The sequence below is a fragment of the Vipera ursinii genome (genome assembly GCF_947247035.1).
Source record: "Vipera ursinii genome assembly, chromosome: 6".
Classification (NCBI taxonomy): Eukaryota; Metazoa; Chordata; class Lepidosauria; order Squamata; family Viperidae; genus Vipera; species Vipera ursinii.
The window spans coordinates 42,944,022-42,971,017 of record NC_139515.1 but is presented as its reverse complement, the minus strand read 5'-3'; the positions used below and the strand labels follow the sequence as shown (position 1 = coordinate 42,971,017).

The window sequence follows — 26,996 nt, the reverse complement described above, 5'->3', positions numbered from 1 at the left end:
TATTCTGTTCAAGGTTTTCTTTTTTCTCCCGGTGTGATCAAAGGCCGCCCTTAAGGAGGGTGGGGGGAAAAAAGGCTCCCTTCCCTCTCTCCTTGCTGGGGGAAGCAAATTCAAGGAGCTTTTAGCAGGAAAAAGTAGACAATTAGGAAAGGAAGAAGGCAATTCTCACCCAGTTTTCAAGTACTTTAAAGTACTTTGTTGTAATTTTGGCTTCGGCAGGAAATGGCTGAAACAATGGGCCATGGGAGTGGCCGATCTTTTCTTCATCGGGACCTCTTCTCCCGCACTCATCACCCCTCCAGGGTGACTTTTGACCCCTTTACAGGGGTCCCCTGATGAAGAAATCCAGACGACGTGGGGAGAATTCCCTCACGCATCTGGCCATGCTAAAATCTGGAACCGGAAGCCAAGATATCTTAAAGCTGTACTAAGGTATGCAGAAAATCTTGGAAAGTGTAAGCATTTCCAGTCCTTATTCATAGAGAGATCTTTAGATGATTTGAAATGCTTCTTCCTAGGTTTCTTGCCATCTGGGCTGAGATGCCATTTGTGAGAAAAGCTGTCAGAAAACTCTCCTTCTGTCTCTTGATGACATGTACCTATTTTCCCTGTCATTCCTTTCTCAATCTTCCTGCAATCTCTCACAGTTTGATTGGCAAATATTTGAAGACATCAAGAGAAACATTTTTAGTTATAGTTAATTGGCTGTTAGAGCTACTATAGGAAAAAAATTTTCTACTAAATTATAATTATTACATGTTTGATACATTGTATCTTCCAGTTGCAGATCACATTCCTTCTCAAAACAAAGGCAATAAAGACTGTCTTTAATTTAAAGATTAGATCTTATAATCTATGAAGGGAAGTGGAGAGATCTTTTTTTTAAAAAAGCACGTTTTGCTAAATTTACTTTTTAAAAACATTTTTCCTGGATTGACTATTCAAAATCCTGTTTCCCAAAAAGCAATTAAAGCTTTAATTGTATTTTCAGTTAATGCTGTGCACAATCATTATGTCTTAAAAGTTTTCTTTTTTGTTGCACAGTCAGCTGTAATCTATTCCCAGTTTTCTAATTAAGAAGACACATTATGGGTGCAAACAAGAGTTCATCTTTAAAGGTAATGTTATATTTTAGATGTTGCAACTTACTTGGTTGTAAAACCTACTCTGAAAGAGATCCAAAGGAGATATTAATAAACAGTGGACTTAACTAAAGCATCTAATAGGTGTATCATTCTTCAAACTGATTTTAGAAAAATTCCTTAAAAATAACAGTGCAGTAACACAAAGCTTCTTGTTTTCTCCGCAGATTGTGTTGCTTGAAAATAATACAAAATATGAAACAAATATTGTCTATGGTTCATAGCTCTTCGAGGTTCCTATGCAATAACAACAGCAGTGTTAACATTATGAAATTTAGGAGAAAGCAGTTTAGATATTACATATTTTGTTCAGTGATTCATTCTTATTTGTGTAGTAAGGCTAGAAAGAATGCATATATCTTTATTTTTTCTATAGTTACATAATTATAGGTAAAGGGTATCTAGGGGACCAAATAAAGAATCTGGATTATAAATGTAGAGTTCAGATTAGAAGGCATGAGGTCATTGAATTAGCAAATGTTTTTAGGCAGCAAATCTTTCCAGACTTAAAACTCTAATGTATTACAAGGTTCCCCAACAATCCTTAGATACAGCCTTTTTAATATAAACTAATATTTTACTTTGAAATATTCCAATCTCAAATTTCATTTTAATCTTGATGCTAGATTCTAGTTCAAAACATAATGTTTATTCAAGGAAGCGGGTACAGCTTAATGGTGGAGCCAATTCTTTGGAAGGAAAATATTCTACTTGGCCCTTGGTAATCCCTGGCAGCAATAGGAAAGATTCATATCTAAAACTGGCAAGAATTTTTGACAGTTTTCTTAAAAAGTACTGAGTTAGATTGAACAACAGTATGACATCATTTCTTATATTCTTCAGAGGCCCCCAACCTTTTGGGCACCAGGGACCGGTTACATGGAGAGAGGTTTTTCTGCGGACCAGAGGGGGCGTGGTTTTGTGTGCTGGAGATGGGGCTTTGCTTATTTGCGCAGATCCGTTTCTGGCATGCCGCGGCCCGGTGCCAGTCCACGGCCCGGCGGCTGGGAACCTCTGTTTTAAATCACTGAATTTTAAAGAAATTAAATCTTAGTAAGGTGAGGAAGAGTAACACTCAGTGTAATCTCCCATATCCCATTTGGACAGCAAAAATTTTAATTTAAGATTTTTCTTAATTTTGTTCAATTTTTCTTGTTAGCTTTATATTTTTCATTGTTTTTCCTTAACTGTATAAATAATAATGCCACTGTTGGCAATTGAAACCAATGTTGAGCTGCTTCAAAGCTCTTCAAATAAATATGGCAAAATAAACTTTATTTCAGACCTATTTTTGTTCCTAAACAATTAAACTTCAGATATATCAGTGAAAATGTATAATGCTTTTCTTACATAAATATGCTTCAGAAAAATATTGTTTTATGTGCCAACGGGAGGAAAACTGATAAAATCTTACTTAGACATATCTTATTTAATTCTAATCAATTCCATTAAACTTTCTCCAGTTAGCCAGTTGAGCTAACCAATATTGGTTTGTTACTAACTTCCTTTTATAATGTTTTGTAGTATAAATGACAGATTGCTACATATGCTATATTAAAAAGAATCCAGAAGAAAAGAAGTTTTAACTCCCAAATAAGCTTTTAAATATTTTGGTTCTACTTTGGTCCCATCTACCCTGATTATAGGACTGTGCATGCGTAGCCAGGAACAACTTCCAAGGCAGATGAATGAGCTTGAAAACAGATGCATCTGAGGTAGACAGAAAGTTATTGCTTCAACCAAGATGTTGTCATGGTTCCATGAAACCAGCTGTCAGTGGTTGCCTCAAACAATAATTGACAGAACTAGAAGAGAAATTAATTCCATGATGAACCACAGTTTGTTTCAATAGCTAGATACTATTCATCTGCTTTCTGTCATGACATTTTGGGGTTGTTTTGTTTTTGCTAACTTGCTACCATTATTACTATTCATTATTATTAACACATGAAATCATAGCTGCCAGTTCTTTAACTGGTGTTAGCTGTCATTCACATCAAGTTTTTTCCAAGAACCTAGGATGTTGTAATGCAGGGGTGTCAAACTGCCGGCCCATGGGCCAGATGCATCACATGGAAGCTGTGCATATCAATTATTCACACTTGTGTTATGTACCAAGACTTTATCAGTTCACATTTGGAAATCCTACAATATTATAATCTGCTTATTTTCTAATACTTTTTCAACTATATGTTCCCACCAATTTTTCATTACTGGCACATGATAATTTTTATAGATGTTCTAGTGAATGAGATTGGCAGCTGTGTTATGCTGTTGTTTATAATCAGTTTGTGGGATTAAATTATGGGGAAAGGGCTATTAGAAGGCAGGGTCTTTAAAAACTGAATTAGCTAGATTCCATATGTGATGGTTTTCTACAGAGGTTATATTTTGAATTCATTATAGGTGCTAAGGCCTTGCTTTTCCTTGAAATTGATTAAACGATTAAATGAAGTATAAAAACTCATGTTTACAAATTAAGTATGATACAAACATATTCTCTTGAGCAAAATCTCTATTCTGATAGCAGACCAGTCATGCTTTGCACCGGCACGCCACAGGGTGTGTGCTTAGCCCCTACCTGTACTCTTTATACACTTATGATTGTGTATCATCTGACCCATCAAGTTCACAGATGATACAACTGTGGTGGGTCTTATTACAGGTGGGGATGAGACAGCATATAGGGCGGAGGTACAAAAACTATCCATATGGTATAGTAACAACAACTTGCACCTAAACATTGGCAAGATGAAAGAGATGGTGTTAGACTTCCGGAGAAAAAAGCAGGAACCTGCCCCACTTAACATCGGGGAGGACTGTGTGGAGAGAGATTCATCCTTTAAATTTCTGGGAGTCTATCTCTGTGAAGATCTGACCTGGAAAGTTAACACAACCCAGGTGGCTAAAAAGACCCAACAGAGGCTTCACTTTCTTAGGGTCTTGCAGAAGAACAGGGTAGAACAACGGCTAATGACCCTCTTTTACCAGTCTACTATAGAGAGCATCCTCTCATATGGTATTGTGGTTTGGTATGCTGGTCTGACAGCCGCGGACAGGAAAGTATTACAGAGGGTAGTGAGCACAGCACAAGACATTGTGGTCTGTCCCCTGACACCACTGGATGACATTGCCAGGGCTCGTTGCCTTGGAAGAGTGAGAAAGATTCCCAGGGATGACTCACACCCTGGACGGTATCTCTTTACTCTCCTACCATCCGGTAGGAGATATAGGAGTATAGCCAGCCGTACCAACAGGCTGAAAAATAGCTTTTATCTGTGGGCTGTTAGGCTTTTAAATGGGATATAATCTCTGTGAACTTATGCAGAATTGACTTGGGAGGCTGGTGTGTGGTGTAGTTGGTTCACATGGTGTGGTGGGATGGAGGGTTTGTTGTCACTGTGTGTTGGGGGGAGAGAGCACGGGGGGAGGCTCAGCTAATCTCAATGTGCACATGTACTTTGACAATAAAGGTTTGTTTATTTATTTATTTATTTATTTATTTATTTATTTATTTATTTATATAAAGTAAAGTAAAGTAATGTCATGTCTTGAGCTCTTATAAAATCCTGTTCAGAAGTAACTGAGTTCTATGACAATGTTAAGAGTATACAGTCATGGCCGAAATTGTTGGCACTCCAGAAATTTTTCCAGAAAATCAAGTATTTCTCACAGAAAAGTATTGCAGGAACACATGTTTTACTATACACAGGTTTATTCCTTTTGTGTGTATTGGAACACAACAAAAAAGGGAGGAAAAAAAGCAAATTGGACATAATGTCAAACAAAACTCCAAAAATGGGCCGGATAAAATTATTGGCACCCTTTCAAAATTGTGGGTAAACAAGATTGTTTCAAGCATGTGATGCTCCTTTAAACTCACCTGGGGCAAGTAACTGTTGTGGGCAATATAAAAATCACACCTGAAAGCAGATAAAAAGGAGAGAAGTTCACTTAGTCTTTGCATTGTGTGTCTGTGTGTGCCACACTAAGCATTGACAACAGAAAGAGGAGAAGAGAACTGTCTGAGGACTTGAGAACCAAAATTGTGGACAAATATCAACAATCTCAAGGTTACAAGTCCATCTTCAGAGATCTAGATTTGCCTTTGTCCACAGTGCGCAACATTATCAAGAAGTTTGCAACCCATGGCACTGTAGCAAATCTCCCTGGTCGTGGACAGAAGAGAAAAATTGATGAAAGGTTGCAACGCAGGATAGTCCGGATGGTGGATAAGCAGCCCCAAACAAGTTCCAAAGGAATGCAAGCTGTCCTGCAGGCTCAGGGAGCATCAGTGTCAGCGCGAACTATCCGTTGACATTTAAATGAAATGAAACGCTATGGCAGGAGACCCAGGAGGACCCCACTGCTGACACAGAGACATAAAAAAGCAAGATTACAGTTTGCCAAAATGTACTTGAGTAAGCCAAAATCCTTCTGGGAAAACGTCTTGTGGACAGATGAGACCAAGATAGAGCTTTTTGGTAAAGCACATCATTCTCCTGTTTACCGAAAACAAAATGAGGCCTACAAAGAAAAGAACACAGTACCTACAGTGAAATGTGGTGGAGGTTCAATGATGTTTTGGGGTTGTTTTGCTGCCTCTGGCACTGGGTGCCTTGAATGTGTGCAAGGCTTCATGAAATCTGAGGATTACCAAAGGATTTTGGGTCGCACTGTAGAGCCCAGTGTCAGAAAGCTGGGTTTGCGTCCGAGATCTTGGGTCTTCCAGCAGGACAATGACCCCAAACATACGTCAAAAAGCACCCAGAAATGGATGGCAAGAAAGCGCTGGAGAGTTCTGAAGTGGCCAGCAATGAGTCCAGATCTGAATCCCATTGAACATCTGTGGAGAGATCTTAAAATTGCTGTTGGAAAAAGGCGCCCTTCCAATAAGAGAGACCTGGAGCAGTTTGCAAAGGAAGAGTGGTCCAAAATTCCGGGTGAGAGGTGTAAGAAGCTTATTGATGGTTATAGGAAGCGACTGATTTCAGTTATTTTTTCCAAAGGGTGTGCTACTAAATATTAAGTTAAGGGTGCCAATAATTTTTTTCGGCCCATTTTTGGAGTTTTGTTTGACATTATGTCCAATTTGCTTTTTTCCCTCCCTTTTTTTGTTGTGTTCCAATACACACAAAGGGAATAAACCTGTGTATAGCAAAACATGTGTTCCTGCAATACTTTTCTTTGAGAAATACTTGCTTTTTTGGAAAAATTTCTGGGGTGCCAACAATTTCGGCCATGACTGTAGGTAAATGAAATAATGATCAAGTTTAATTGTTGACCATAACATGGTAAAACAGTTCAATTATACAGAATGTCAATAATAATAACAAACAACATCAGCCTATCTTGGGAAAGATTCAGTAGGTGAATGAAAATGCCAAATCCAGTCTAAACATCTGGCTGATTGTGTGACAAACCATAATATATTACCAATACTAATAGATATCTTGGGTGCAAGGTTGAAAAAGCTAAACAAGGAATAGACTACAAAATGTATGAAATTCAGAATAAAAATTATTACATTATTTAGGGTAAAACTGAAGTATGGAAATACTAAAAGACATTTGTATGAGAATGATAGTGCTGTGCAGAAGAGTGGAACTGAAAGAATGTTTTAAACGTTAAAAGTCCACAAAATGTGAACTTGCAGTATAACTGAAGAAATGTTAAAATATGGATGTGATTTGCATGTGAGTGCCTGTGCAACTTGTTTGGTGTGTGCATGAATAGAACATCTGTGCCTGATGGCTAGAAGATTGCCCTGACTGTTTTCCTATACAAATAGAAAGATAGCAAGAGGGAATGTAAAAGCTAGAAGGGGATTAGTTTGCTAAGTGTGCCTGAGCAGGTGTTTGGCAGCATTCCAATTGAAAGCTTACAAGCTGTGAGAATAAGCAAAATTTGGGAAGTGGTTTTATGCTAGATATGGGGTGTGCAGATCAGAGGCTTGCTCTTCAGCAAGCCATTGAGAAAGTCATACCTGAAGTTGATTCTCAAAAAGGAGAGAAATGAGACATTAAAGACTAGGACAGAGAAACTGTAGATGTGGATGTTGTTAAACAACATATCCCAGCATTTCTTGCCACTGGCTGTGCTTCTTGGAGCTACTGGTAGTTTTAGTTCATTAATACATTTATTGGCATATTCCCACTTCTGGAGCAAAGGATCTCCTTACATCATATCTGTTCTTTCAAAAGGGATGGTGAATCTGGATTTTAAAATAAACAATGCTTTCAGCATACAAAATTCTATTTTTATTTTTTGTCTGAGTGTGCATGTGAGGAACAAGTTAGGAAAAGATATGTCTCTTAGTCTTATGGTAATTCTACATGAAGTCTTTGAATCGAATAACTTCTGCCAGATTAACCTTTTTTTTAATCATTGAGTGTCTTCCTTTCATTGCCAGAAGATTACATGCCAGAACTACTTTGGCATATAAAAATAAGTAAATGTCATAGTAAGCTATGGATCAAATGATTAATCTTTCTGCATTGCTCAATGCTGCCCATGTTTATTCATGTAAGTTTCACTTATTCCAGTAGAACGTACTCTTACATAATTGTGAAAAAGAATGCAGGTTTAACCCAGGCCTCCTAATGCTTCTTGAAATAGCTCTAATAAACTTTTTTAAAAAGCAGTGTAATTTAAAAATGTGGCTACAATGAATCTGGTTTATGAGGAAATATCAAGACATTTAAGCTCAATATCTGGGATGTTTTATGTTGTTCTTTTGTTTGATTTCACAAAATTTGCTAGAGGAAGTATGAAAGGGCAATGGATGCAATGTCGTAACACCTGTTTCATAATTTTGGCATCATCATAGCTAGAAATGGAAAACTACAGAAAAGACTATAAGAGAAAGCAAGTCCTGGAGTCTGAATCCTTCCTTTGGACGGTGGTTATGCAGTTTTAGCATGTTTTCCTCCTGTCATGTGTGTAATCAACAGTCTTAATGGTAAGAGATTCTCATTGCAATCAATGGAACTCAGATCTAGGCAAGGACCATCCTGTGTATTTTCATATAAATCTGTAAAGTATGATTTTTAATAATAAAATTGCTCATATTTTGGCTGCAAAAAATAAAACTTGATAATCATTGATAGGAATCTTGTAATCAAAATTTCTGCATTTCTGGAGTACCCTTTTCAATTTATCAATATATTTAAAATGGCCGCTAGCCCCCGAAAATCAGAAATGCCCAGAATAAGAATGCTAACATTCTTATTGATTCAGTTTTTATAATTAGTCATATGCTTTAAGCTTTTATATGTAATACATATTTTAAAAATAAATAAAAACAAATATAAATGATGAAATAAAATATTTCTTAGAAAGACAATCTGAGACATTGTGCTAGACATCTATACACAAAAGGTATTTCAATAGATACCAGCTCTCCAACTTTGCAGTTCTATTTATAGTAGTAATAACTCCTATTGAATTGGATTATTTCATTATAATTAAGATTAAGATAGAAAACCTTAATGGATTTCATTACTTAGAACAGGATTATGCTAAGGCATGTGATTTTGGGGTGTGTATGTGTCTGAAATAGGAAAGCCTATCCTTGGGTTGTTCATTAGATGTTTTTCTCAAAGTAAGATTACCAGATTAGCAATTTAAGCATTTTGTCAACATATTTTTTAATTTTATTTACAAACTGTCATTTGTTCAGAATAATGTATGTTTAAAATAATGTTTATTTAGGTTAAATTAAATGCATTTTGTCCATTAATTTCAACAGGCTTAACCACATGTAGTATTATGTTGTATATAAAATTTAAAAATAACCTACTTTTTTTCCTCTGCAAGCTGCAAACAATGGAGTCTATTTACTGATTTATTTCTCAGTACTAAGTCATCGTTATGACATTAAAACACAGATAAGAGATCTTTTAAGGAATAAAAAATTCTTACAACAAAGTGATATCTTAAAGGCTAGCAAATATGTTGTGAAATAAACTCTGGGGGAATAGAATCCATTTCATCATTTGTATTTGAAAAAACTTAATACAGAAATCTTTTTCAAGCTACCTTTTCTCTTTATGGAAGTTACAGTTTTTCTGAAATTACAGTGTACAATGTAAACTTTTTTAATAGTAATATTTTTTTCAACAGAGGAATTCAAAGGCTCAACAATAGTTGAACTGATAAAGAAAGAGGGCACTACTTTGGGGCTTACAGTATCTGGTGGAACAGACAAAGATGGAAAACCAAGAGTGTCTAACCTTCGACAAGGAGGAATTGCTGCTAGGTAAAGACTGTTCAAGACAAAGAACACACACACACACACATACAGAGAGAGACACAAAATAGCTTCAAATTCCTCAACAATAAATAATAGATGCCTTTACCTAAATTAGGCCATTAGAGAAGAAACAGAACTGTGATAGCTGAAAAAGTTGAGAAATATTGTAAGATGCAATATGTTTGGTGATATGCAGAATACATTCTGCAGTCAAGTGGTGACAAATAATTCAAAAATTTAAATAGATTGTTCCATGACTAATTCTTAAATTGGCAATTTTTTCTACTTGTGAACAATTCAGTTGTATTTTAAATTATATTTCACTAAATCTAATGTTAGTAGAAAACATGTCTCACATAAAGCAGGATTCAGGTTTAATCAGTGCTCTCTCAAAATGATCTTAAGTGAATGATTTCCACATGATACTCTGAAACATTATTCTCCTATCTAGTACATTTTTGAGAGATCTGTGTCATTTAAAGTGTCAAATTATAGAAATTTGGACATGCAGAGACTTTGTCAATCAAATAGCCAATGGAGAAACAAATTGACTTGCTTCCTAAAATAAAGACCCATTTTTGCTTTTTAAGGCTTTGGTATATGGTAATAATACTACACAAATAAAAGAATATTATATTGCTATATATAGAATGTCATATCACTATTTTGAAAATTAGCACTAAAATAATATATTGTTACTTGTAAATGAGGGGTCCTTGGTTCTCTCTGAGTTTGTTTTCCTGCAGATGTTTGGGTAATGTTTCATTACCCTGCTAGGTAACAAACAAACTCAGAGACCACTAAGAACCTCTCATTTCAACCCTGAGCTACAAACATTTAAATGTTACAAGACAAATAAAATACAGCTTCACTGAAGAAGAGATGTGTGTTGCAGAAGTGACCAACTGGATGTGGGGGATTACATCAAATCTGTAAATGGAATCAACCTGACAAAGTTTCGCCATGATGAGATCATTAGTTTGCTCAAGAATGTTGGTGAGCGGGTTGTATTAGAAGTGGAGTATGAGCTGCCACCTACTTGTAAGTAATAATTTATAAAATAATCTGTGTAAAATGTTTTTACAAGAGTAAAATTAATGGATATATTAAACTGATGGTATGATACAAATATGGTAATAGCTTTTTCCCCAACTCATTCTCTTCTCCTGTTTCACAGCCTCACTGTTTTGTTCTTTAATTTCCACATTAGCAATGCTTGTTTGTTACCCTCATTTATCTAGGTTACCATTTGTGAAATACTTATAAGTACAATGGGTGGTCTGTATGTTGCCAGAAGAGACTCTGGGAAGAGGATTGCTATTGATGAAGGCGGCAGAGCTCTATAGTACTATGATGATTTTATCTAATCAGACATTATTCTTAAGAATAGTATTTTTTTCTGTATCAAAATGAGTGATACCTATGTTAGGATATTGAATTTAGTAGCTGGAACAGTAAAGTGTACAATAGGCCAGAACACACAGTTGTAGTTAGAGAGTGCTGACTTATGCATGATGCAATCTATGCTAAGATTGGTTGCTGTAAATATAAAGGGGGAGTTTTTCCCCCTTTCCCCCCTCTTTTTTTCCTCTGTGGGTTCTGTATACTGTTTAATTTACCTCATGATGTTCCAGTGTTCCTATTTTGTGTTTTTTTCTTCCTGGATGATGACAAAGACTGCTGTAAGTCTGAATGTTAAATTATATATACATATACATATACATATACATACACACACACACACACACACACACACACACACACACACACACATATATATATATATATATATATATATGTTTTCTGAGGTTTTCGTGGATATTTGTATATGGATCTTTGGTCATTCGGGTTTTTTCCCGCGTAGAATTGACATGGGACAAATCTTTATTTCCTGTTTCAGCCTAACTGAAGGCCATCGACAGGCAACAGTGACAGCTCATAAATTTTTTTTAGATTGCTAACAAAGAATTAAAGGGAGACTGATATGCATTTCAAACTTATTTGTTTTCATCAGTCAGCTATACCCTTCTGAGATTCGAACCTGGGCTGATTGCACATTAGGCAGTTGTTTTTACCTCTAGGCCACAAGCTCTATCTCACTTTGTTAGCTGAGAAGCAAGGGAGATATGTGTTAAATGTTTGTTAACTATTTAGATTACCTTGCTAGGCCCCAAACATGGGACAAATCTTTATTTCCTGTTGTGTGTGGGATGTGTTTTGAGTGGATGGGCTGGTCTCAGCTGCCAGCCTTAGACCTGAGCTGGGGAGTTGTGCTGCTTTTGTTCGGCTTCGTGTTTGTGGTGGTGCCATGTTTTTATAGTGGGTGTCAGTTTGCTTATTGTGTGGTTTGGAGGGGTTTAAAGTGGCTGATGTTGCAGCTGTAGTTAGGTTTCTGTTTTGTGGTTGTGCCTCGTTATCATTGTGGGTTCGGATTTGCTTTTTGAATGGCTGTGTGGTGGTGATGTCATGTGGTGTTATCATGACTTTGGGTCTATCATTCTTGGTGGTTGGGACTCGTCTGTCAATCAAGGTGGGTTTCCAAATGGTTGGTAGGCGAGAGGTATCATCTCGTTTGTTTATGCTGTGGGGGCGTTTTTCTATCTCAATGGCTTCTCTGATTATTCTGTTGTTAAAATGTTCAATTTTGGCGATAGTTTTGGTTTTTTTAAAATAAATTTCATGTCCCGTGGCTTCAAAGTGTTGGACCAGGGATGAAGTTTGTTCTCCTTTTCTGAGTGAGTTTTTGTGCTCTTCAATGTGTGCACTTATTCTTCTGTTGGTCTGTCCAATGTATGTGGTGGGGCAGGTGGTGCATGGGATTTCATATACTCCTTGGTTTTCTAAGCCAATTATGTCCTTGGGGTTTCTTAGGATGGTGGATATTTTTCTGTCTGTGTAGAATGCTGTTTTGATGTTGTGTTTTTGGAGGATCTTGCTGATTCTGTCTGTGGTCCCTTTTAAGTATGGGAGGAGGGCTTTGCCATTTTCTTGTTCTCTGTCTTGGATTTTTGTGGGTGTCTCTCTTTGGATTAAGTTGGTAATCATGTTTCTTTGGAATCCGTTGGCTGTTAGTACATTAGTGAGAGTGTGTAGTTCGGTTTTTAGGTGTTGTTCGTCAGCTAGGTGTTTTGTTCTGGAGATGAGTGTCTTGGCTACAGTGTTGATCTGTGCTGGGTGGTGGTGTGAGAGTGCGTTCAGATAGCGGTTTGTGTGTGTTTTTTTATGGTAGATAGTGTGTCCTAGGGAGCCGTTGGATTTCTTTTAGACTAAGACATCAACAGATAGAATTAATGGTACTATAAGTAAATGTTAATAAGATATTGGATTTTCAAATGACTTTAGATTGCTTACCATGTAGAGGCAATTTACAAACTACATTCATTGTGTTGTCAAATCTATAGGAACTTTTTTTTCTCTTGATCAGAGAAAAACTGCTGTCCAACTTCTTGTCTCATATTCATCCATTGCCATTCTTCCCACTATCTGGTGTTAAACTATCATTCTATCATATTTTTAAGTTACTGGAATCTTGAACCTATATTGAGTTCTGCTGTATTATTTAATAAATCAAAGCTCATGTCTTTTTCTTAACATTTTGTTGATACTAAAGTTCTAAGCAGTTCTGTAATAGCTATTATCATTATACTATTAAAAAATGTCTCCAAGGTATATTTAGTTATTTTTGCTCAGTCTGATGAAAATTTTAAAGTTCAGAAGATCGGGGGGGGGGATTTTGCGTTTTTTCGTTTTCTCCAATAATCCTGCTGACTCTTCTCTTTCTAGGGGAGTTGTATTTGGCAGAATTTGACCTTGAGAGTAACTGAGCTCAGTGTCTTATCTCCAGTTGATTATCAGTGTTACGAGCTTGCACTCTTTCCCAGCTGCAGGCCTATCCATTGTCCTAGTTTGATTTCTGCTATTGAATAAAGGGCAAATCTAGTTATTGTTAAAACCCAAAAAGAGGTGATTTGAAATCTCCTAAGAATGTTTCATTTTGATAATCATCAAAGGCAAAATTAAACATTTAAAAGTTAGCACAATTGTCATATATACACTGTAACTGAAAAGCCACGTAATATTTTTGGGATTGTATGCTCAGATGATGTTGCAGGAACTGTATATCATAAAGCAACAATTTATGCCTTTTAATCTCATTTATCTCATTCATAGCAATCTGCAACATCACCCTTTTCTGGTGCAAGATACATGAGTTGCCATTATTTTCAATAATTTCTGTTCTCTATCCAAGAGGATAACGTCCTACAGTATATTCATGATGCAATGAAACCCAGGAGGGAGATTTTTCTATTCTCTGTTACTGCCTATTTTTCTTCCCGAGCCTCCATTAAATCTATATTTGCAGTTCTCCTGTCGGGATCAATTTTGGTGTAATGCTTTTATGTTACTTGAGAATAAAAGCAATTTAGCGTTCGATGCTCCTTTTAGTGATCTTAACATCTATTTCGCAAAGAAGATTTTGAGCTCATCCATTTTGCTATTTTTGGTGTACTGGTTAGAAAATGGGAAACCATGAGTTCTAGTCCCACCTTGGGCACAAAACGCAGCTCAAATAAATGATACATTAATTATGATTAAATTGTAAAGTTTAGTTTTGTTGCAAGCAGTATAATTAGAGGGCTTATCTTATTTTTCAGCTGTACAAGGTCCAGGTGTTATTTTTAGAACTGTGGAAGTTACTTTACATAAAGAAGGGAACACTTTTGGATTTGTAATTAGAGGTAAGTTCCCATAATAATTTGTTTCCCAAAAAATTTGACCTGATTTACTCCCATATTGTATGGTTTCATCCATTATACACACTCCTCCCATTGCTAAAATAATGCCTGAAATAATTGTATGAAAACTTAGTTGTAATCAAATATCATTGTATGGTTTTCATGGAATTAGTCCCAACAAATATAACTGGATTCTGTTCATTATGTTTATGACCCACCCTCATGAATATTTAAGTAATATTAAAGACAGAAGTGGAAAACAAAACTTATGTTTAAACATTCTAAAGATATTTGAGATACTAATCTGGATGTAGATTTTGATACATGTGTAAGAGAATGTGTCCGTTTCATTGACTTTCCTAGGTGGAGCACATGATGTCAGAAATAAATCCCGTCCTGTTGTAATAACATGTGTTAGACCTGGAGGTCCTGCTGACAGGTATATTTCATTTTCTGGAGTGCACTTATACATATTGACATTCACAAATAGGAAGAGATATAAATACAAAAGGTCAAAGGCTAAATTACTGGAGGAAGATGCAAATTAAGACCCCGAAGTACAAAGCACATAAGACACCCTCATGTATAATCATACAATCTATCTTAATAAATTACATGTTTCATTATTTGTGTTATAACAAGCATTGCATAAGACTGCTTGATGTGAATTTTAAAGAAACATGGCTTCTTTGATTGAATAGGGCTTAATATTATGAATGTTTAACCAATGTTTAAAGTAGGACACAGAGAACAAAATACTGTACAAGTTTAAACTTCTGTTTTTTGTAAAATTGTTTTCCAAAAATTTTATTTTTATTCTAGGGTGTTATTTCTTTTCTATCTGAAAAAAGTCCTTTATTTTTTTAAAAAAAAACATACCTTAGGAATGGCTTAATATCTTATGGATGGAAAGATAACAGTAATTTCTTCTATAGAACTGAATGCATTTTTATATGAACCCAGAAAAGAAAGATTATTCCAATATCTGTCATGTTGAATAAGAAAAAAACCTTTTGTAAGGGAATAAAAGAATGATTTTCAAACTTGCACATTTTTAAATGGGAAGTATGGGCAACTATAATTTCTAAACACTATTTTTATAGCTGGCAAACATAATAAGATTCAAAGGGCAGATCTAAATTTTCCAAGATTGCCAGTGTAGTACAAAAAAGCTTTCTACAATACTGGTAGTCCTTGTTTAGTGACCACAGTTGGGACTGGCAATGGTCACTAAGTGCTTTTTGCTCAAGGCACTCAAATCGATTCTCTTTTGAGCTTGAAACATTGCCTCTGTCTTCCAGATAATCTATCACATGATTAAACTGGGAAATGTTATGCTCAAATTTTTGAAATGAAATATTTTGTATGTATATCCATAGTAAATTTTAAGAGAACAGCCAGTTGTATTGGATGTTAAGAAAGCACACTAGAAAATATAGATATTTCTAAGAGTTTGCTAAGAAACATTATATTAAATGAATAACAACTGTTCTTTTTCAGAGAGGGTACTATCAAGCCTGGAGACAGGTTGCTCAGCGTTGATGGAATTCGGCTTGTTGGAACTTCACACAATGAGGCCATGGGTATTCTCAAACAGTGTGGGCAAGAAGCAACTCTGCTTATAGAATATGATGTGTCAGTTATGGGTATGTTGAAATACTGCCATTTCATTCTGGAAATCATCCATTACATTTTATAGTACATTCTTTAAAGCTATTCAAACATGTTTATTACTCTGTTCCTCTACTAGAAAAAGAAATTCCCTTATTGCTAAATCTCATTAATTTCTCTAGATTCATGAAGGTGTGAATTTGAAGTCTGGTTATTTTATTTCTAGGTTGAAAGAATACCATAAATGAAATCAGAATGGCAACATTCATTAATTCAAGTGAAGCAATTTTTTCATGCAATGGAAATAAGGGTTTGCATATATTTTTGTCAATTTATTAAAAATGGTCAAGACAAATCCTTCAGCTTGTTTTGAAATGGCAGAAATTATAAACACAGCATTGATCTTGAAATTAATCTTTGTGGTAGAAACCCTTCTTTCCCAAAAGGTTAACAAAAAAAAATTATAAAAAATATATTAATTGTTCTGGAATGACAATGTATCTTATTTGTCCTCCCCATAAATCCCTTTTGATTAAGAATATCGTGATTTGCTAGTACTTTTAGAAACTTTACAACAGGTGATATGAATTTCTAAGTTTACACAATTTGATTTGTCTAAATAGAGAATAGTATGAAAATCTTATTCTCAGTTTAATAGCCAATGTAATTTACATAAAATAGCATGAACTTTGTATGCTTATATATTTACACTGGATGTATGTGTGTTTGTACAACTTCCCACTAGACCTACAGAAATACTAATTGCATTTTCTTACCAGAAACAGATTAAAATTCTGAACTTGCAGTAAAGCAATGGCAGAATAAAATGGCTTCACTTTTAGTGGAGCCAACAATCACAGTGGAAAGTGAAGCTGGCGAAGGAACCAGGTCCCTGATTTCTTCTTCAGATGTCTTGGGATTGCCCAGAGTGCTCCTGACAGTTGCTCCCCGTGATGGGACCATAAAATAACAGTCTCTGGCAAATTGTTGAGCTTTGGGAGTTGGGAGAGACAGCTTTGCCCAAGGACACTGAGTTCACTTACTTCCCCTCTTAATCACTTTTATTGGAAATGGGTTGTAAATTGCTTTCTGGATATTAAGAATCTCCAGAAAGACAAGTCTAATTACACTAGACATTTTCCTACAATCTGCAACTAAAGATTTATGTAACTTTAAAAAAAACCCCTTTTTTAACTTGGAAATAAGCAGCAAAAGGTTGATTAGAATACAGATTTTTGAAAGTTTTCAAACGAACTAAAGGGCAAGAACTAATTTTAAAAAAGTTTTAAGAATAGTTTTTTAATTTGTTTACAATTTGGTAAACTCTGGAGGAATTTAAGGATATTTGGCAACAATGTCCCCAGAACTTACTATTTAGGCTGATACAATAAAAATGGGCTTAAAAGAAGAGGTCAAAGAAGATATAAATGAAAATCAGGCTGTTTGAATATGAATTTAAAATTGACAGGATACAAGAACAATATTGACAAAGATATTATACAGGATCTACAAATGAAAGTGCCTTAGGTTTTAATAATTAAAAGAATCACACAAATAATAAATCTTAAGAATATTTAGATATGGGGATTTCAACTCAGAAAAGTGACCTAAACAAGTTTCTTACTTTGGATTTACAAAAGGGATATATTATACTTATAAAACAATACCTGAAAAAACAGAAAAGAAAGAAGAAATAACATTTTCAGACATTACTTAAAAGGATTAACCAAGATATTTAAAACTAAAACTTATAAAGTGGGATTATTTGATCAAGATTAAATTGTGCATGATCCTCTTTTCTAACAGCTTTTAATAGGTTTTTCTTGAGTAGCCTGAATGCTGAGGCTTTAAAGCTTTGTTTATAGATGAGATAAGATATGAGAAGAAGATATTTTTCCTTGTATTTTTAGAGAAAATGACAGGTTATGGTATTATAAAGGAAAAGAAAGAAATATGAAATAGATTTACTTGTTTAAAGTTTGTGTGTGTGTCTCTCTGTGTGTGTGTGTGTTTGAGTGTTTGGATTTCTGGTAATTCTTAATGAACTTTTGCTGATTATGATTGAAAAATGAGGGTTAATTACTTGCCAATAAATAAAAGATGTGATATGGGATGAAGAGATTTTTGGTTGAACTATTAGAGAAGGTATTTATTGAAAATGTTTGTTCTTGTCTTGATGAAGGGGGGGAGTCATTTCTTTCTATATTTTTTTCTTTTCTGTTTCCTTTTTATATATATTTTCCTTTTCCCCCCTCCATTTTTTCTTTTTATTTTTCCCTCTTTTTTATATGATCCTTGGTTTGTATTAATTTTATATCCTTGTATTTTTGTATTTCAATAAAAAATATATGGGTAAGAATTCTCTTTAGGAAGAGGAAATACATGAGATAGGTCAATTGGTTTTGTGAGATAACTGAGATCACTATGGGATGTTTTTTTTATCTGTGATACATTTAATTGAAGCTGATTATTCTAGACAGGAATTTTGCTTTTACTAGATAAAATTTTAAATAGGAGAATTCACACACACACCCATGAAAAATAATTGTACAAGACCTATACTTTTAAAATCTTCATACTAAGAATATTGATCAATGACTAGTTCTATACACTTAATTATGAGTGTGGATTAAATATTGGAATATTTTGAAATACAGCTGGATTAAATTTTGTAAGCTAAATGATAAAAAGAACTTATTCACTGCTGCATTCCAATATTATTCTGTATGTTGCATTTTATTGGTTTCAGTCAAGGGCATCTTAAAGGGAGTAACCAGCATCAAAATAGTAAAGGGGACTAGAGATCAAAACCCCACCCCATTTTGTGTGTGTGTGTGTGTGTGATGTGTGCAATGCACTTGGAAAAGGAAAGGAGGTTCAGTTATTGAATCAAACCCATCATTTTGACATCCCCCTCCATCCTGGTTTAATGAACTAACTAAAAAATCTGTGGTTCAATGATTATGCTTTGAAGCTCCATGTGATATATTATTTTCATATGTCATTCTTATTATCTCCAAACAGAAAGCAATAAAAAAGAAAAGGTAATGCTCATAATTCATTTATTGGTAAACTTTATCTTTCAGATCCTCCCCAAAGAAATATAAAAAGAATTTGGTTTGTATACTACAACTTTGAAATGGCTCTAACAGATCCAAATGACATTTCTTTCTAGCATTTTGGAAACAATGGCCTCATTAAAATCAGTTGCATAAACATCAGCAACTCTATGGGTGTAGTTAAAGTGAAGTTTAATTATTACCAAACAAATACTGATAAAGTTTCATTATCTGAATTAACAAGAGAGAAGAAAAGTTCATATTGTTCTGAAAACTGTTCATGTTAAACCTTTATGTTCAAATATTTTTTAATTCTCCAAGTAGTGAAAGTCCAGGGCCTTAGTTTTCTCGGATGAAATGTCATGGCAGATTTCATGACCATAATCTCAGTTTAATAAAACTATATATCCTTGATTTACCTTTGCATGAAGAACTTCTCTTTTCTTCATCTTTGATAACCCATGAAGCCTCCTAGGAACCAAAACTATCTTGTCTGTCTCACACAGAGAGAGAGAGAAAACTGTAATTATCAACTCTGGTGCACACTTGGCTTTTAAAACAGATTATGCTTCTATTTCTTGTCTGGTTTAGAAGCTACTATCCAACATTTGCTATCTTTTGATGAATTAAAGACTACCAGATTTGATAAGGGTAATGAAGGGAGAAGCAAGTAGGCTGTTTCTGTCTGCAGAATATTAGTTCATATCCATTCTTACTGAACAATCATTGATTGCCTGAATTATGCCCTAGTAGATTTGCAATCCCCTTTATGGATTACTGCCTTGTCGCGGTGAAGGGACTTGCATAACTCAATGAAGCTATGACCTATGCCATGCAGGGCCACCCAGGATGGACAGGTCATAGCAGAGAGTTCTGAAAAAATGTGATCCACTGGAAAAGGAAATGGCAACCCACTCCAGTATCTTTCCCATGAAAACCACATGGGCAGTACCAAAAGGCAAAAAGATATGACGCTGGAAGATGAGCCCCTCAGGTCAGAAGGTGTCCAATATGCTACTGGGAAGAGCAGAGGGCTAGTACTAGTAGCACCAGAAAGAATGAAGTGACTGCGCCAAAGCCAAAAGGACGCTCGGCTGTGAATGCATCTGGTGATCAAAGGAAAGTCCAATGCTGTAAAGATTTATTCTCCATAGGAACCTGGAATGTAAGATCCATGAATCAAGGAAAGCTGGACGTGGTCAGACAAGAGATGACAAGACTGAACATCAACATCTTAGGAATCAGCAAACTAAAATGAACAGGAATGGGTGAATTTAATTCAGATGACCATCAGGTATACTACTGTGGACAAGCATCCTTCAGAAGAAATTTTGTCAAGAGAATACATTGGTCATAGCAAACACTCTTTTCCAACAACCCAAGACATGGCTCTACAAGTGGACATCACCAGATGGCCAACACAGAAATCAGATTGACTATGTGCTCTGCAGCCAAAGATGGAGAAGCTCTATACAGTCCATAAAAACAAGACGAGGAGCTGACTGTGGCTCACATCATGAGCTTCTCATTGCAAAATTTAGCCTTAAATTGAAGAAAGTAGGGAAAAGCACTAGATATGAACTAAATCATATCCCTGATGAATACACAGAAGAGGTGACAAATACTGTAGATTTAAGGAATTAGATCCGATAGACAGAGTGCCTGAAGAATTATGGGTGGAGGTTTGCAAAATTGTACAAGAGGTAGCAACTAAAACCATCCCAAAGAAAAAAAAAGTAAGAAAGCAAAATGGCTATCTGAGGAAGCTTTACAAATAGCTGTGGAAAGGAGGGATGCGAAAGTCAAGGGAGAAAAAGAAAGATACGCCCAATTGAATGCAGAATTCCAGAGAATAGCTAGAAGAGATAAGAATGCCTTCTTAAATGAACAGTGCAAAGAAATAGAAGAAAACAATAGAATAGGGAGGACCAGAGATCTTTTCAAGAATATTGGAGAGATGAAGAGAACATTTCATGAAAAAATGGGCATGATAAAGGACCAAAATGGCAGGGACCTAACAGGGACAGAAGAGATTAAGAAGAGGTGGCAAAATTACACAGAAGAACTATACAAGAGTGATCTTAACGTCCCTGATAACCACGATGAGATGGTCACAGACCTCGAGCTAGACATCCTAGAATGTGAAATGAAATGGGCTTTAGGAAATCTGAGCAACAGCAAAGCTAGTGGAGGTGACAGTATTCCAGCTGAGCTATTCAAAATCTTAATGACGATGCAGTAAAAGTGCTACACTCAATTTGCCAGCAAATTTGGAAAACTCAACAGTGGCCACAGGATTGGAAAAGGTCAGTTTACATTCCAATTCCAAAGAAAGGCAGTGCCAAAGGATGTTCAAACTATCGCACCATTGCACTCATTTCACATGCTAGTTAAGTTATGCTTAAAATCCTACAAGCTAGACTCCAGCAGTATGTGGATCGAGAACTACCAGAAGTACAGGAGGATTTCGAAGAGGCAGAGGAACTAGAGATCAAATTGCCGACATACACTGGATCATGGAGAAAGCTAGGGAGTTCCAGAAAAACATCTACTTCTGCTTCATTGACTATGCTAAAGCATTTGATTGTGTGGATCGCAACAACTTGTGGCACGTTCTTAAAGAGATGGGAGTACCAGACCATCTTATTTGTCTCTTGAGAAACCTATATGCGGGTCAAGAAGCAACACTGAGAACTGGACACGAAACCATTGATTGGTTTAAAATTGGGAAAAGAGTCCGGCAAGGCTGTAAACTGTCACCCTGCCTATTTAACTTATATGCAGAGCATATCATGAGAAAGGCAGGGCTAGATGAATCAAATGTTGGAATTAAGATTGCTGGGAGAAATATCAACAACCTAAGATATGCAGATGATACCACTCTAATGGCAGAAAGTGAAGAGGAACTAAAGAGCCTCTTGATGTGGCTGAAGAAGGAGAGTACAAAAGTTGGCTTGAAACTCAACATTAAGAAAACCAAGATCATGGCATCTGGCCCTCTCAATTCCTGGCAAATAGATGGGGAAGAAATGTAGGTGCTGACAGATTTTATTTTCCTGGGCTCCAAGATCACCACTGATGGGGACTGCAGCCAAGAAATTAAAAGATGCTTGCTCCTGGGGAGGAAAGCTATGGCAAATCTAGACAGCATACTAAAAAGCAGAGACATCACCCTGCCAACAAAAGTGCGTATAGTCAAAGCCATGGTTTTCCCAGTTGCAATGTATGGCTGTGAAAGATGGAGCATAAGAAAGGCTGAGTGCCAAAAAATTGAGGCCTTTGAACTATGGTGCTGGAGAAGACTCCTGTGAGTCCCTTGGACTGCAAGGCAATCAAACTGGTCAGTCCTAGAGGAAATCAACCCTGACTGCTCTTTAGAAGGCCAGATCCTGAAGTTGAAACTCAAATGCTTTGGCCACCTAGTGAGAAGGAAGGACTCACTGGAGAAGAGCCTAATGCTGGGAAAGATTGAGGGCAATAGAAGAAGGGGACGACAGAGAATGAGGTGGCTGGATGGAGGCACTGAAGCAGTAGGCTTGAGCTTAAATGGACTCCAGAAGATGGTAGAGGACAGGAAGGACAGGAAGAACATTGTCCATGGGGTCATGATGGGTCGAACGTGACTTCACAACTAACAACAAAGATTTGTAATGTTTTTCAGGTGCGTAGAGATTCATTATGTATTCATTTATTATATTTATAAATGCCACAGATTATGACTCTGAGCAACCTACAATAAAAATAATAAAATATCAATATAATAAAACAACAATAACAATAATATATGATTGAAAAGGCAAGAATAGAGCATCAGATCTGTTGATTTGTTGCAATAATTTTTTATAGTGACCTGAATCAGCTATGGACCTTTAAAGTACTTAGTAGACGTGGTCTACTGAATATTTGTAAAGCGTACTATATTTAATATAAACATAATGTTATCTTGTTGATGACAAATTTCATATTTATTTTATTTTGATTTTTAAATTGTTGATAGATCCAGTCTATTTTGCCATGTTGTAGTTTTCTGTCCATGTATAAATTTCATATGAGGACTGTAACATATTGCTGGGATTTCCATTTTCTTAATATTTCACTGCTTTATAAGATCAATATGGTGAAAAGCCTTTTATAGTCAATGAAAAACACATTATTTTTTGATTTCTTTATTATCCAACACAAATCAGCAATAAAGTCTATTGTTCCTTAGCTTTTTCTAAAACCAATTTGGACATCTGGCATTGCTATTTCCATACAGGGATTTAATTTGCATTGGATGTTCCTAAGCATAATTTTCCTAATAAAATGAAATTAAAGATTTTATGTAATAGTTTGCATACTGCTTTCTGTGCTATTGGTATGTAGGCTGACTTCTTACAATCTGTTAGCCACAATGTCACTTTTGCTGGCATAGTTTGGTTGGAATCTTTACTGATTCTTTTTGTATTGCTTGCCATATTTTTGTAGATACTCCATTAATTCCTGTAACCATCTGACTTGGTAATGATCTAACTTCATCCTGTAATAGTAGAGGTTCTTGTAAATAAGGAATATCTTCTAAAGTGTCTTGTATGCTGAGATCTGTAATGTATAGAATTTCAGTGTGCTCCTTCCATTTTTCTTTGATTTTCTTTGAATCAATTACCTCCTGTTCTTTAGCATCAGGTCCTGGCTAGGGGAAGGTGAGGGGGTCTGGCTGGTGGGTGGGTGGGAGGGCAGGGACACATCCACAGAGAAAAGCCACCCCCCTGCCAGCCGAGCCTCTCATCTACACTGCGGTCATGTATGATTGCATAGAAGGGGCATCGGGCAGGGAGCTTGGGGGGTGGCCAGCAGGGGGGAATCAGAGCTGCCATCTCCTCTCTGCAGTGCAGCCCCATCAGTGTGGGCAGAGACGGCCCCAGGATGGCCAGAAAGGAGCCCTCACCTGGTGTGGCCCTGTCTACATGGTGGCTCTGACAGAGGCAGGGGCTGCTCCTGCTGCTGCTCTGAGCCACTTCACTGGCCAACCACACAAGGAAGTAGGAGGCGGTGATCCCTGCATTGCCAAGCCCAGCTGGCAGCAGATCTGGAAGCAAAGCTATGCTGCCCATCCTCGCACTGGTGGAGGCAGCAGTGAGGGAAGGTGAGCTGTAGCACACACACACCTCTCCCCACTGCCACCCCACATCATTGTGCACACATGGCCCAGAGGTGCACGCGGGACAATGTGGGGTAGCAGCGGCAAAGGGTAGGTGCATGCCAGATCCCGCCTTCCCCCGCCACCGCTGTCCCCACCAGCATGAGGATGGGTGGCACAGCTTTGCTTCTGGATCTTCTGCCTGACACCATCAGCCCCCCCACACAGAGGCCAGCGAGCACATTGGGGCTGACTGTGTCCGTCAGCAGCCACAGCATGCTGGCTGTCCTGCATAATGGCAAACTGGCTCCCTTCCGGCTGTCCTAGGGCCGTCTCCACTCACGCCTATGGGCCTCCTTGGCCAGTTCACCATTATACAGGACAGCCAGCATGCTGTGGCTGCTGATGGACACTGTTGGTCCCCATTTGCTCACTGGCCTCTGTGTGCAGGGGCACACTATCTGTACTTTGGCAGTAAGAAATCCCAGTAACCTGCCCAGAAAGGAAAATTTGTATTATTATTTTTTTTTAGAACTAGAGCGGAATAGGAGAAAACAGAGAAGTTGCTGGACTGAAGAACAAGTTGAATTGAAAATCTTCACACGGTCTCAGAATTAATTTATTGGCATTTCCAGAAGAAATGCCTATAGCAGGAGCCCCATCAGTGTGGGCGGAGACGGCCCCAGGATGGCCAGAAGGGAGCCCAGCCATCCACTCGACGCCTATGACAGGGGCGGCTTCTGCTGCTGTTCTGACTGGGCAACCATGCTGTTGTGATTCAGTGTCAGCCTATGCTCCCAGCAGCTGAGTCCGATGAATCTGGGGAGGAGGAGGAGGGGTTTGGAGAGCCTTTGGTGTCAGAGGGAGGCTCTGATGCACTGCAGGACTCTCAGCCTGGCCCCTCCAGTCATGTTCCTCATGACGCTCAGCTGTGTGAGTACGAGGTGTCGGACTCAGAAGAGTCACAGCTGAATCTGTTCAGAGATGCTAAAAGCAGAAGGCAATCCAGCAGAACAGAGCAGAAAAAATCAATGAGACAACTCAGTGAAAGGAGAAGGCAGTGAGAAGCCATGCCTTGGGACTGATAATAAAAGGGAAAGGTGTGGGTGGGGCTGGTTGCTAAAGGCAACCATTTGGAGACATTCTAAGGGAATCCTGGTCTGTTCTTGATTTGTTGTTTTTGTTGTTGTTAGCTGCAAAGTTGTGTCCAACCCATCGCGACCCCATGGACAACGTTCCTCCAGGCCTTCTTGCCCTCTACCATGTTCTGGAGTCCATTTAAGCTCATGCCTACTGCTTCAGTGACTCCATCCAGCCACCTCATTCTCTGTCGTCCCCTTCTTCTATTGCCTTCGATCTTTCCCAGCATTAGGCTCTTCTCATTTTTTGGTGTTAGTTCTATAAGGTGCTGCAGAGCTTCATAGAACCGGTCAATTTCATCCTCTTCAGCACCTGTGGTTGGAGCATAGACTTGGACTACTGTGATATTGAATGGTTTGCATTGGATTCGAACTGAGATCATTCTGTCATTTTGGGGATTGTATCACAGTGTTGCTTTTCCCATTCTTTTATTGACTAGGAAGGCTACTGCATTTCTTCTGAAGGATTCTTGCCCACAGTAGTATACCTGATGGTTGTCTGAATTAAATTCACCCATTCCTGTCCATTTTAGTTCGCTGATTCCTAAGATGTCAATGTTCAGTCTTGTCATCTCTTGTTTGACCATGTCCAGCTTTCCTTGATTCATGGATCTTACATTCCAGGTTCCTATGGAGAATAAATCTTTACAGCATTGGACTTCCCTTTGACCACCAGATGCATTCACAGCTGAGCGTCCTTTTGGCTTTGGTCCAGTCGCTTCATTCTTTCTGGCGCTACTAGTACTAGCCCTCTGCTCTTCCCCAGTAGCATATTGGACACCTTCTGACCTGAGGGGCTCATCTTCCAACGTCATATCATTTTGCCTTTTGGTACTGTCCATACGGTTTTCATGGCAAAGATACTGGAATGGATCACATTTTGTCAGAACTCTCTGCTATGACCTGTCTGTCTCGGGTGGCCCTGCATGGCATAGCTCATAGCTTCATTGCATTATGCAAGCCCCTTTGCCACGACAAGGCAGTAATCCATGAAGGGGCTGTTCTTGATACTTCTGTTTAACTCTTGTTTGTTGACTCTTGTTTGATATTTTGATTCATTTATTGAAGGAAATATTCTGTTGCTTTTTTGTTTGAACTGTAAATAAATTTGGGTTGGGCTTTTCCAGCCTATTGACAGTAAAAAGGAAAAAGGGGTTGTCCCTGACACACAAACAGGGCCGGTCATAGGTTGGAACATAACACATGCAAGGAAGAAGGAGCAGCAGCTGGTGCATGACATCCACTGCCTCATCGGGCTGCCAGTGACCAGCCAAGGCAGCTCCAGACCCCCAGCTGCCCCTCACCTCCACCACCTCCTGCTTGCTTGCATGGTTGACCAGTTGGAGCAGCAGCAGAAGCTACCCCCATCAGAGCCGTCGAGTGGATGGGCCCAGGCCGGGCAAGCGCTTCCTTCCAGCCATCCCAGGGCTGTCTCCGCCTGCACTGATGGGGCTTCATGGCCAGTTCACCATTATGCAGAACAGCCAGCATGCTGTGGCTACTGACAGACACCGTCAGCCCCCATGCGCTTGCTGGCCTCTGTGTGGGGGGGCCAATGGGGTCAGGCAGCAGATCCAGAAGCAAAGCTGTGCCACCTATCCTCACGCTGGTAAGGACAGCAGTGGTGGGGGAAGGCAGGATCTGGCATGCACCCACCCTTTGCTGCTGCTCCCCCACATTGTCCTCCATGTGCCTCCAGGCTGTGCATGCAGGACAATGTGGGGTGGAAGTGGGGAGGGGTGTGTGTGTGCCACAGCTCACCTTCCCCCACCACTGCCTCCACCAGCCCAAGCATGGGTGGCACAGCTTCGCTTTCAGATCTGCTGCCAGCCACGCTTGGCGATGTAGGGATCACCGCCGCCACCTCCTACTGCCCTGTGTGGTTGGCCGGTCAATGGGCTCAGAGCAGCAGGAGGAGCAGCAGCAGCTGCCCCCG

The 26,996-nt window shown here is 38.0% G+C and overlaps 1 protein-coding gene across 10 annotated transcripts in view; it reads left to right on the top strand.

Moving 5' to 3' along the window:
- The window catches only part of GRIP1 (glutamate receptor interacting protein 1), a 341,679-nt gene that overhangs the window by 256,042 nt on the left and 58,641 nt on the right, over nucleotides 1-26,996 (top strand). For 8 of the 10 annotated variants that reach the window (XM_083365572.1, XM_083365568.1, XM_083365571.1 and 5 more), the window contains exons 3-7: nucleotides 9,267-9,402; nucleotides 10,292-10,437; nucleotides 14,052-14,135; nucleotides 14,496-14,571; nucleotides 15,633-15,778. In XM_083365572.1, coding sequence (XP_083221698.1) covers nucleotides 9,267-9,402; nucleotides 10,292-10,437; nucleotides 14,052-14,135; nucleotides 14,496-14,571; nucleotides 15,633-15,778 — 588 coding nt within the window. The remainder of the gene's footprint in view (nucleotides 1-9,266; nucleotides 9,403-10,291; nucleotides 10,438-14,051; nucleotides 14,136-14,495; nucleotides 14,572-15,632; nucleotides 15,779-26,996) is intronic. The other 2 variants (XM_083365574.1, XM_083365573.1) reach the window with 1 other exon arrangement.